The sequence below is a fragment of the Lampetra fluviatilis genome, unplaced genomic scaffold (assembly GCF_964198595.1).
Source record: "Lampetra fluviatilis unplaced genomic scaffold, kcLamFluv1.1 SCAFFOLD_285, whole genome shotgun sequence".
NCBI lineage: Eukaryota > Metazoa > Chordata > Hyperoartia > Petromyzontiformes > Petromyzontidae > Lampetra > Lampetra fluviatilis.
The window spans coordinates 55,946-69,183 of NW_027620979.1; the positions used below are offsets into that span (position 1 = coordinate 55,946).

General features: G+C 56.1%; 1 protein-coding gene across 1 annotated transcript in view; it reads right to left on the reverse strand.

Moving 5' to 3' along the window:
* UFD1 (ubiquitin recognition factor in ER associated degradation 1) overlaps window positions 1–7,037 on the reverse strand; it is a 44,998-nt gene extending 37,961 nt beyond the window's left edge. The window contains exons 1-3 of the mRNA XM_078885062.1: window positions 5,682–7,037; window positions 4,178–4,301; window positions 1,903–1,935 (exon numbers count right to left, since the gene is read on the reverse strand). Of these exons, the coding sequence (XP_078741188.1) occupies window positions 1,903–1,935; window positions 4,178–4,301; window positions 5,682–5,684 (160 nt within the window). The 5' untranslated portion in view covers window positions 5,685–7,037. The remainder of the gene's footprint in view (window positions 1–1,902; window positions 1,936–4,177; window positions 4,302–5,681) is intronic.
* Between the last annotated feature and the right edge of the window lie 6,201 nt (window positions 7,038–13,238).

Sequence of the window (13,238 nt, forward strand, 5' to 3'; positions counted from 1 at the left end):
GGAGACACGGGGGGGGAGACACGGGGGGGGGAGAGACACGGGGGGGGAGACACGGGGGGGGAGAGACACGGGGGGGGAGACACGGGGGGGGAGACACGGGGGGAGACACGGGGGGAGACACGGGGGGGGAGACACGGGGGGGGAGACACGGGGGGGGAGACAGGGAGACACGGGGGGGGAGACACGGGGGGGGAGACACGGGGGGGGAGACACGGGGGGAGAGACACGGGGGGAGACACGGGGGGGGAGACACGGGGGGGGGGACACGGGGGAGAGACACGAGGGGGGAGACACGGGGGGGGAGACACGGGGGGGGAGACACGGGGAGACACGGGGGGAGAGACACGGGGGGGGGGGACACGGGGAGACACGGGGGGAGAGACACGGGGGGAGACACGGGGGGGGAGACACGGGGGGGGGGGACACGGGGAGACACGGGGGGAGAGACACGGGGAGAGACACGGGGGGAGACACGGGGGGAGAGACACGGGGGGGGAGACACGGGGAGACACGGGGGGAGAGACACGGGGAGAGACACGGGGGGAGAGACACGGGGAGAGACACGGGGGGAGACACGGGGGGAGACACGGGGGGGAAGACACGGGGGGGGGGGGACACGGGGAGACACGGGGGGAGAGACACGGGAAGAGACACGGGGGGAGAGACACGGGGGGAGAGACACGGGGAGAGACACGGGGGGAGACACGGGGGGAGAGACACGGGGGGGGGGGGACACGGGGAGACACGGGGGGAGAGACACGGGGGGAGACACGGGGGGAGAGACACGGGGGGGGGGGGACACGGGGAGACACGGGGAGAGAGACACGGGGAGAGACACGGGGGGAGACACGGGGGGAGAGACACGGGGGGGGGGGGACACGGGGAGACACGGGGAGAGAGACACGGGGAGAGACACGGGGGGAGACACGGGGGGAGAGACACGGGGGGGGAGACACGGGGAGACACGGGGGGAGAGACACGGGGAGAGACACGGGGGGAGAGACACGGGGGGAGAGACACGGGGAGAGACACGGGGGGAGACACGGGGGGAGACACGGGGGGAGAGACACGGGGGGGGGGGGACACGGGGAGACACGGGGGGAGAGACACGGGGGGAGACACGGGGGGAGACACGGGGGGAGAGACACGGGGGGGGAGACACGGGGGGGGGGGGGACACGGGGAGACACGGGGGGAGAGACACGGGGAGAGACACGGGGGGAGACACGGGGGGAGAGACACGGGGGGGGAGACACGGGGAGACACGGGGGGAGAGACACGGGGGGAGAGACACGGGGGGGGGGGGGACACGGGGAGACACGGGGGGAGAGACACGGGGAGAGACACGGGGGGAGACACGGGGGGAGAGACACGGGGGGGGAGACACGGGGAGACACGGGGGGAGAGACACGGGGAGAGACACGGGGGGAGAGACACGGGGAGAGACACGGGGGGAGACACGGGGGGAGACACGGGGGGAGAGACACGGGGAGAGACACGGGGGGAGACACGGGGGAAGAGACACGGGGGGGGGGGACACGGGGAGACACGGGGGGAGAGACACGGGGAGAGACACGGGGGGAGAGACACGGGGAGAGACACGGGGGGAGAGACACGGGGAGACACGGGGGGAGAGACACGGGGGGGGAGACACGGGGAGACACGGGGGGAGAGACACGGGGAGAGACACGGAAGGAGAGACACGGGGAGAGACACGGGGGGAGACACGGGGGGAGAGACACGGGGGGAGAGACACGGGGGGGGGGAGACACGGGGGGAGACACGGGGGGGAGACACGGGGGGGAGACACGGGAAGGGGGGGGGGATACGGAGATTGCACTTGCCCCTACAGCCCTGCTGGAGGCTACCTGGGGCAGCTTTGTCTGTGTGTGGGTGAACTCACTGAGTTGGTCGAGGGCTGATGGCGGTAGAATGACTGCAAGGAATGAGACATCATCATCATCATCAGCATCATCATCATCATCAGCAGCATCATCATCAGCAGCATCATCAGCAGCATCATCATCATCAGCAGCATCATCAGCAGCAGCATCATCATCATCATCAGCATCATCATCAGCATCATCATCATCATCAGCATCATCATCATCATCAGCAGCATCATCAGCAGCATCATCATCAGCAGCATCATCAGCAACATCATCATCATTATCAGCATCATCAGCAGCATCATCATCATCAGCAGCATCATCAGCAGCAGCATCATCATCATCATCAGCATCATCATCATCAGCATCATCATCATCATCATCAGCATCATCATCAGCAGCAACATCATCATCAGCATCATCATCAGCAGCATCATCAGCAGCATCATCAGCAGCATCATCAGCAGCAGCATCATCATCATCAGCATCATCATCAGCAGCAACATCATCATCAGCATCATCATCAGCAGCATCATCAGCAGCATCATCAGCAGCAGCATCATCATCATCATCAGCATCATCATCAGCAACATCATCATCATCAGCAGCAGCATCAGCAGCATCATCATCATCATCAGCAGCAACAACATCATCATCAGCATCATCATCAGCAGCATCATCAGCAGCATCATCATCATCATCAGCAGCATCATCAGCAGCATCATCATCAGCAACATCATCATCAGCATCATCATCAGCAGCATCATCATCATCATCAGCAACATCATCATCAGCATCATCATCAGCAGCATCATCAGCAGCATCATCATCATCATCAGCAGCATCATCATCAGCAACATCATCAGCAGCATCATCATCATCATCAGCAGCATCATCAGCAGCATCATCAGCAGCATCATCATCATCAGCAGCATCATCATCATCATCATCAGCAGCATCATCATCAGCAACATCATCAGCAGCATCATCATCAGCATCATCATCAGCAGCAGCAGCAGCAGCAGCATCATCATCAGCAGCAGCATCATCATCAGCAGCATCATCAGCAACATCATCATCATCAGCAACATCATCATCATCATCAGCAGCAGCATCATCATCAACATCATCATCATCAACATCATCATCATCATCAGCATCATCATCATCATCAGCATCATCAGCATCATCATCAACATCATCATCAGCATCATCAGCAACATCATCAGCAGCATCATCATAAGCAGCAGCATCATCAGCAACATCATCATCATCAGCATCATCAGCAGTAGCAGCATCATCAGCAGCATCAGCAGCAGCATCATCAGCATCATCATCATCAGCAGCAGTAGGTAGGTGAGTGAGTGAGTGGGTGAGTGAGTGGGTGACTGAGTGAGTGGGTGACTGAGTGAGTGGGTGACTGAGTGACTGAGTGAGTGACTGACTGAGTGAGTGACTGACTGAGTGAGTGACTGAGTGATTGACTGAGTGAGTGACTGAGTGACTGAGTGACTGAGTGACTGGCTGAGTGCGTGGGTGACTGAGTGAGTGAGTGAGTAGCTGAGTGACTGAGTGAGTGACTGAGTGAGTGAGTAGCTGAGTGACTGAGTGAGTGAGTGAGTGACTGAGTGAGTGGGTGACTGAGTGAGTGAGTGACTGACTGAGTGAGTGACTGAGTGATTGACTGAGTGAGTGACTGAGTGACTGACTGAGTGAGTGACTGAGTGACTGAGTGACTGACTGAGTGACTGAGTGAGTGACTGAGTGAGTGACTGAGTGAGTGACTGAGTGAGTGAGTGAGTGACTGAGTGAGTGACTGAGTGACTGACTGAGTGACTGAGTGACTGGCTGAGTGACTGAGTGGGTGACTGACTGAGTGACTGACTGAGTGACTGAGTGAGTGTCTGAGTGAGTCAGTGACTGAGTGAGTGAGTGAGTGACTGAGTGACTGACTGAGTGAGTGATTGAGTGACTGAGTGAATCACTGACTGACTCAGTGAGTGACTGAGTGAGTGTGTGAATGACTGAGTGAGTGACTGAGTGAATCACTGACTGACTGAGTGACTGAGTGGCTGAGTGACTGAGTGACTGAGTGAGTAGCTGAGTGACTGAGTGAGTGAGTGAATCACTGACTGACTCATTGAGTGACTGAGTGAGTGTGTGAATGACTGAGTGACTGACTGACTGACTGAGTGACTGACTGAGTGACTGAGTGGGTGACTGGGTGACTGAGTGAGTGAGTGAGTGACTGAGTGACTGAGTGGGTGACTGAGTGGGTGAGTGAGTCACTCTTTCCGCCACGCTCGACGTCCGAGCGCTCGTTCCCTGGGAACATGGAGACTGAGTAGCAGCGGAACTGAGTTGTGAAGCGACTTGACAGGGGCCTGAGGAAGGCGTGTTCTAAAACGTTGAACTAGAGACACACACAGTGACACACACACACACACAGTGACACACACACACAGTGACACACACACACACACACACAGTGACACACTCACACACAGTGACACACACACAGTGACACACACACACAGTGACACACACACACACAGTGACACACACACACAGTGACACACACACACACAGTGACACACACACACAGTGACACACACACACACAGTGACACACACACAGTGACACACACACAGTGACACACACACACAGTGACACACACACACACACAGTGACACACACACACAGTGACACACACACACACAGTGACACACACACACACACAGTGACACACACACAGTGACACACACACAGTGACACACACACACAGTGACACACACACAGTGACACACACAGTGACACACACACACAGTGACACACACACAGTGACACACACACACACAGTGACACACACACACAGTGACACACACACAGTGACACACACACACACAGTGACACACACACACACAGTGACACACACACACACAGTGACAGACACACACAGTGACACACACACACAGTGACACAAAGTGACACACACACACAGTGACATACACACACACAGTGACACACACACAGTGACAGACACACACAGTGACACACAGTGACACACACAGTGACACACAGTGACACACACACACACACAGTGACACACACACAGTGACACACACACACACAGTGACACACACACAGTGACAGACACACACAGTGACACACACACACACACAGTGACACACACAGTGACACACACACACACAGTGACACACACAGTGACACACACACGCAGTGACACACACACACAGTGACACACACAGTGACACACACACACAGTGACACACACAGTGACACACACAGTGACACACACACACAGTGACACACACAGTGACACACACAGTGACACACACACACAGTGACACACACACAGTGACACACACACACAGTGACACACACACACAGTGACACACACACAGTGACACACACACAGTGACACACACACAGTGACACACACACACACACAGTGACACACACACAGTGACACACACACACAGTGACACACACACACAGTGACACACACACACAGTGACACACACACAGTGACACACACACACAGTGACACACACACACAGTGACACACACAGTGACACACACACAGTGACACACACACACACAGTGACACACTCACACACAGTGACACACACACACAGTGACACACACACACAGTGACACACACACACACAGTGACACACAGTGACACACACACACAGTGACACACACACACACAGTGACACACAGTGACACACACACACAGTGACACACACACACAGAGTGACACACTCACCATGTTGACGACAGTGACGTGGATCTCGCTCACAGATGTATCGCCCACAGATCGCGGCGGTGATGATTGGTGGTGGTGGTGATGATGGGTGAGTGAACTTGGTGATTCCTTCCTGTAGGTTTATCGCCCACAGATCGCGGTGATGATGATGATGGGTGGTGATGGGTGAGTGAACTTGGTGATTCCTTCCTGTAGGTTTATCGCCCACAGATCGCGGTGATGATGATGATGGGTGGTGATGGGTGAGTGAACTTGGTGATTCCTTCCTGTAGGTTTATCGCCCACAGATCGCGGTGATGATGATGATGGGTGGTGATGGGTGAGTGAACTTGGTGATTCCTTCCTGTAGGTTTATCGCCCACAGATCGCGGTGATGATGATGATGGGTGGTGATGGGTGAGTGAACTTGGTGATTCCTTCCTGACGGTTTATCGCCCACAGACCGCGGCGATGATGATGATGGGTGGTGGTGGGTGACGTTGGTGATTCCTTGCTGACGGTTTATCGCCCACAGACCGCGGCGATGATGATGATGGGTGGTGGTGGGTGACGTTGGTGATTCCTTGCTGACGGTTTATCGCCCACAGACCGCGGCGATGATGATGATGATGGGTGGTGATGGGTGACGTTGGTGATTCCTTGCTGACGGTTTATCGACCAGAGGCCGACGTGGTGGTGATGATGGGTGGTGATGGGTGACGATGGTGATTCCTTGCTGACGGTTTATCGACCAGAGGCCGACGTGGTGGTGATGATGGGTGGTGATGGGTGACGATGGTGATTCCTTGCTGACGGTTTATCGACCAGAGGCCGACGTGGTGGTGATGATGGGTGGTGGTGGGTGACGTTGGTGATTCCTTGCTGACGGTTTATCGACCAGAGGCCGACGTGGTGGTGATGATGGGTGGTGATGGGTGACGATGGTGATTCCTTGCTGACGGTTTATCGACCAGAGGCCGACGTGGTGGTGATGATGGGTGGTGGTGGGTGACGTTGGTGATTCCTTGCTGACGGTTTATCGACCAGAGGCCGACGTGGTGGTGATGATGGGTGGTGATGGGTGACGATGGTGATTCCTTGCTGACGGTTTATCGACCAGAGGCCGACGTGGTGGTGATGATGGGTGGTGATGGGTGACGTTGGTGATTCCTTCCTGACGGTTTATCGACCAGAGGCCGACGTGGTGATGATGATGGGTGGTGGTGGGTGACGTTGGTGATTCCTTGCTGACGGTTTATCGACCAGAGGCCGACGTGGTGATGATGGGTCGTGTTGTTTGGTGATTCCCCGCTCGCACTGTACGCCTACTCGCTACTGTACACACGAAGCGGAAGTGACGCGCGCGGCGAGAACTACTTCCGGTGCGCTGGCTGCTGCACGCGGTGACGTCACGACGCAAGGGGAGGCTCGTGCGTGGTGACGTCACGGCGCACGGGGGTGAGAGGGGGTGGGGGCTCTTACGCGGTGACGTCACGACGCACGAGGAGGCGCGTGCGTGGCGACGTCACGACGCAGCTGGGGAAACAGTGATTTGAGTGACGTCATACATCGCAATCGAAATGTACAAGCGATGACGTCACTGCGTTGCTGAGGGGAACGCAAAACTGTGTGGGAGTGACGTCACGCCGCACAGGAGAGACTTGAAACGCGGTGACGTCACACCGCAAAGGGCTGCGTACGCGGTGACGTCACACGGCGGTAGACCGCTTACGCGGTGACGTCACGTCGCACCGAGTGGCGCCTGTCCACGCGGTGACGACACACTTCACCGACGATGACGTCACAGCGGCGGGGTAACTTTGACAGTGAATGACGTCACTCAACGGGAGCGGCTTTGTGCTCGATGACGTAACCAGTGATTGACACTGAACCCTGTGGGAGCCTCAGTCTGGCTCAGTGAGCCTCAGTGATTAACACTGAACCCTGTGGGAGCCTCAGTCTGGCTCTGTGAGCCTCAGTGATCAACACTGAACCCTGTGGGAGCCTCAGTCTGGCTCAGTGAGCCTCAGTGATCAACACTGAACCCTGTGGGAGCCTCAGTCTGGCTCTGTGAGTCTCAATGATTAACACTGAACCCTGTGGGAGCCTCAGTCTGGCTCAGTGAGCCTCAGTGATTAACACTGAACCCTGTGGGAGCCTCAGTCTGGCTCTGTGAGTCTCAATGATTAACACTGAACCCTGTGGGAGCCTCAGTCTGGCTCTGTGAGCCTCAGTGATCAACACTGAACCCTGTGGGAGCCTCAGTCTGGCTCAGTGAGCCTCAGTGATCAACACTGAACCCTGTGGGAGCCTCAGTCTGGCTCTGTGAGTCTCAATGATTAACACTGAACCCTGTGGGAGCCTCAGTCTGGCTCAGTGAGCCTCAGTGATTAACACTGAACCCTGTGGGAGCCTCAGTCTGGCTCTGTGAGCCTCAGTGATCAACACTGAACCCTGTGGGAGCCTCAGTCTGGCTCTGTGAGCCTCAGTGATCAACACTGAACCCTGTGGGAGCCTCAGTCTGGCTCAGTGAGCCTCAGTGATTAACACTGAACCCTGTGGGAGCCTCAGTCTGGCTCAGTGAGCCTCAGTGATTAACACTGAACCCTGTGGGAGCCTCAGTCTGGCTCTGTGAGTCTCAATGATTAACACTGAACCCTGTGGGAGCCTCAGTCTGGCTCAGTGAGCCTCAGTGATCAACACTGAACCCTGTGGGAGCCTCAGTCTGGCTCAGTGAGCCTCAGTGATCAACACTGAACCCTGTGGGAGCCTCAGTCTGGCTCTGTGAGTCTCAGTGATTAACACTGAACCCTGTGGGAGCCTCAGTCTGGCTCAGTGAGCCTCAGTGATCAACACTGAACCCTGTGTGAGCCTCAGTCTGGCTCTGTGAGTCTCAGTGATTAACACTGAACCCTGTGGGAGCCTCAGTCTGGCTCTGTGAGCCTCACTGATTAACACTGAACCCTGTGGGAGCCTCAGTCTGGCTCTGTGAGTCTCAGTGATCGACACTGAACCCTGTGGGAGCCTCAGTCTGGCTCTGTGAGCCTCAGTGATTAACACTGAACCCTGTGGGAGCCTCAGTCTGGCTCTGTGAGCCTCAGTGATTAACACTGAACCCTGTGGGAGCCTCAGTCTGGCTCTGTGAGCCTCAGTGATTAACACTGAACCCTGTGGGAGCCTCAGTCTGGCTCTGTGAGCCTCAGTGATCAACACTGAACCCTGTGGGAGCCTCAGTCTGGCTTTGTGAGCCTCAGTGATCAACACTGAACCCTGTGGGAGCCTCAGTCTGGCTCTGCGAGCTTCAGTGATTAACACTGAACCCTGTGGGAGCCTCAGTCTGGCTCTGTGAGCCTCAGTGATTAACACTGAACCCTGTGGGAGCCTCAGTCTGGCTCTGTGAGCCTCAGAGATTAACACTGAACCCTGTGGGAGCCTCAGTCTGGCTCTGTGAGCCTCAGTGATCAACACTGAACCCTGTGGGAGCCTCAGTCTGGCTCTGTGAGCCTCAGTGATTAACACTGAACCCTGTGGGAGCCTCAGTCTGGCTCTGTGAGCCTCAGTGATCAACACTGAACCCTGTGGGAGCCTCAGTCTGGCTCTGTGAGCCTCATTGATTAACACTGAACCCTGTGGGAGCCTCGGTCTGGCTCTGTGAGCCTCACTGATTAACACTGAACCCTGTGGGAGCCTCAGTCTGGCTCTGTGAGTCTCACTGATTAACACTGAACCCTGTGGGAGCCTCAGTCTGGCTCTGTGAGCCTCACTGATTAACACTGAACCCTGTGGGAGCCTCAGTCTGGCTCTGTGAGCCTCACTGATTAACACTGAACCCTGTGGGAGCCTCAGTCTGGCTCTGTGAGCCTCAGTGATTAACATTGAACCCTGTGGGAGCCTCAGTCTGGCTCTGTGAGCCTCACTGATTAACACTGAACCCTGTGGGAGCCTCAGTCTGGCTCTGTGAGTCTCAGTGATTTACACTGAACCCTGTGGGAGCCTCAGTCTGGCTCTGTGAGCCTCGGTGATTAACACTGAACCCTGTGGGAGCCTCAGTCTGGCTCTGTGAGCCTCACTGATTAACACTGAACCCTGTGGGAGCCTCAGTCTGGCTCTGTGAGTCTCAGTGATTGACACTGAACCCTGTGGGAGCCTCAGTCTGGCTCAGTGAGCCTCAGTGATTAACACTGAACCCTGTGGGAGCCTCAGTCTGGCTCTGTGAGTCTCAGTGATCAACACTGATCCCTGTGGGAGCCTCAGTCTGGCTCTGTAAGCCTCGGTGATTAACACTGAACCCTGTGGGAGCCTCAGTCTGGCTCTGTGAGTCTCAGGGATTAACACTGAACCCTGTGGGAGCCTCAGTCTGGCTCTGTGAGCCTCAGTGATTAACACTGAACCCTGTGGGAGCCTCAGTCTGGCTCTGTGAGTCTCAGTGATCAACACTGATCCCTGTGGGAGCCTCAGTCTGGCTCTGTGAGCCTCAGTGATTAACACTGAACCCTGTGGGAGGGAGCCTCAGTCTGGCTCTGTGAGCCTCACTGATTAACACTGAACCCTGTGGGAGCCTCAGTCTGGCTCTGTGAGCCTCAGTGATTAACACTGAACCCTGTGGGAGCCTCAGTCTGGCTCTGTGAGCCTCACTGATTAACACTGAACCCTGTGGGAGCCTCAGTCTGGCTCCGTGAGCCTCAGTGATCAACACTGAACCCTGTGGGAGGGAGCCTCAGTATGGCTCTGTGAGCCTCAGTGATTAACACTGAACCCTGTGGGAGCCTCAGTCTGGCTCTGTGAGCCTCAGTGATTAATTCGGAACCCTGTGGGAGCCTCAGTCTGGCTCTGTGAGCCTCAGTGATTAACACTGAACCCTGTGGGAGCCTCAGTCTGGCTCTGTGAGCCTCAGTGATTAACACTGAACCCTGTGGGAGCCTCAGTCTGTCTAGCTCTGTGAGCCTCAGTGATTAACACTGAACCCTGTGGGAGCCTCAGTCTGGCTCTGTGAGCCTCAGTGATCAACACTGAACCCTGTGGGAGCCTCAGTCTGGCTCTGTGAGCCTCAGTGATTAACACTGAACCCTGTGGGAGCCTCAGTCTGGCTCTGTGAGTCTCAGTGATTAACACTGAACCCTGTGGGAGCCTCAGTCTGGCTCTGTGAGCCTCAGTGATTAATACTGATCCCTGTGGGAGCCTCAGTCTGGCTCTGTGAGCCTCACTGATTAACACTGAACCCTGTGGGAGCCTCAGTCTGGCTCTGTGAGCCTCAGTGATTAACACTGAACCCTGTGGGAGCCTCAGTCTGGCTCTGTGAGCCTCAGTGATTAACACTGAACCCTGTGGGAGCATCAGTCCGGCTCTGTGAGCCTCAGTGATCAACACTGAACCCTGTGGGAGCCTCAGTCTGGCTCTGTGAGCCTCAGTGATCAACACTGAACCCTGTGGGAGCCTCAGTCTGGCTCAGTGAGCCTCAGTGATCAACACTGAACCCTGTGGGAGCCTCAGTCTGGCTCTGTGAGCCTCAGTGATCAACACTGAACCCTGTGGGAGCCTCAGTCTGGCTCTGTGAGTCTCAGTGATAAACACTGAACCCTGTGGGAGCCTCAGTCTGGCTCAGTGAGCCTCAGTGATCAACACTGAACCCTGTGGGAGCCTCAGTCTGGCTCAGTGAGCCTCAGTGATCAACACTGAACCCTGTGGGAGCCTCAGTCTGGCTCAGTGAGCCTCAGTGATCAACACTGAACCCTGTGGGAGCCTCAGTCTGGCTCTGTGAGTCTCAGTGATCAACACTGAACCCTGTGGGAGCCTCAGTCTGGCTCTGTGAGCCTCAGTGATTAACACTGAACCCTGTGAGAGCCTCCGTCTGGCTCTGTGAGCCTCAGTGATCAACACTGAACCCTGTGGGAGCCTCAGTCTGGCTCTGTGAGCCTCAGTGATTAACACTGAACCCTGTGGGAGCCTCCGTCTGGCTCTGTGAGTCTCAGTGATTAACACTGAACCCTGTGGGAGCCTCAGTCTGGCTCAGTGAGCCTCAGTGATCAACACTGAACCCTGTGGGAGCCTCAGTCTGGCTCTGTGAGCCTCAGTGATCAACACTGAACCCTGTGGGAGCCTCAGTCTGGCTCAGTGAGCCTCAGTGATCAACACTGAACCCTGTGGGAGCCTCCGTCTGGCTCTGTGAGCCTCAGTGATCAACACTGAACCCTGTGGGAGCCTCCGTCTGGCTCTGTGAGTCTCAGTGATCAACACTGAACCCTGTGGGAGCCTCAGTCTGGCTCTGTGAGTCTCAGTGATTAACACTGAACCCTGTGGGAGCCTCAGTCTGGCTCAGTGAGCCTCAGTGATCAACACTGAACCCTGTGGGAGCCTCAGTCTGGCTCTGTGAGCCTCAGTGATTAACACTGAACCCTGTGGGAGCCTCCGTCTGGCTCTGTGAGTCTCAGTGATTAACACTGAACCCTGTGGGAGCCTCAGTCTGGCTCAGTGAGCCTCAGTGATTAACACTGAACCCTGTGGGAGCCTCAGTCTGGCTCTGTGAGCCTCAGTGATTAACACTGAACCCTGTGGGAGCCTCAGTCTGGCTCTGTGAGCCTCAGTGATTAACACTGAACCCTGTGGGAGCCTCAGTCTGGCTCTGTGAGCCTCAGTGATCAACACTGAACCCTATGGGAGCCTCAGTCTGGCTCTGTGAGCCTCAGTGATCAACACTGAACCCAGTGGGAGCCTCAGTCTGGCTCTGTGAGCCTCAGTGATTAACACTGAACCCTGTGGGAGCCTCAGTCTGGCTCTGTGAGTCTCAGTGATTAACACTGAACCCTGTGGGAGCCTCAGTCGGGCTCTGTGAGCCTCAGTGATTAACACTGAACCCTGTGGGAGCCTCAGTCTGGCTCTGTGAGCCTCAGTGATTAACACTGAACCCTGTGGGAGCCTCAGTCTGGCTCTGTGAGCCTCAGTGATTAACACTGAACCCTGTGGGAGCCTCAGTCTGGCTCAGTGAGCCTCAGTGATCAACACTGAACCCTGTGGGAGCCTCAGTCTGGCTCAGTGAGCCTCAGTGATCAACACTGAACCCTGTGGGAGCCTCAGTCTGGCTCTGTGAGCCTCAGTGATCAACACTGAACCCTGTGGGAGCCTCAGTCTGGCTCAGTGAGCCTCAGTGATCAACACTGAACCCTGTGCGAGCCTCCGTCTGGCTCTGTGAGCCTCAGTGATCAACACTGAACCCTGTGGGAGCCTCAGTCTGGCTCTGTGAGCCTCAGTGATTAACACTGAACCCTGTGGGAGCCTCAGTCTGGCTCTGTGAGCCTCATTGATCAACACTGAACCCTGTGGGAGCCTCCGTCTGGCTCTGTGAGTCTCAGTGATCAACACTGAACCCTGTGGGAGCCTCAGTCTGGCTCTGTGAGTCTCAGTGATTAACACTGAACCCTGTGGGAGCCTCAGTCTGGCTCAGTGAGCCTCAGTGATCAACACTGAACCCTGTGGGAGCCTCAGTCTGGCTCTGTGAGCCTCAGTGATTAACACTGAACCCTGTGGGAGCCTCCGTCTGGCTCTGTGAGTCTCAGTGATTAACACTGAACCCTGTGGGAGCCT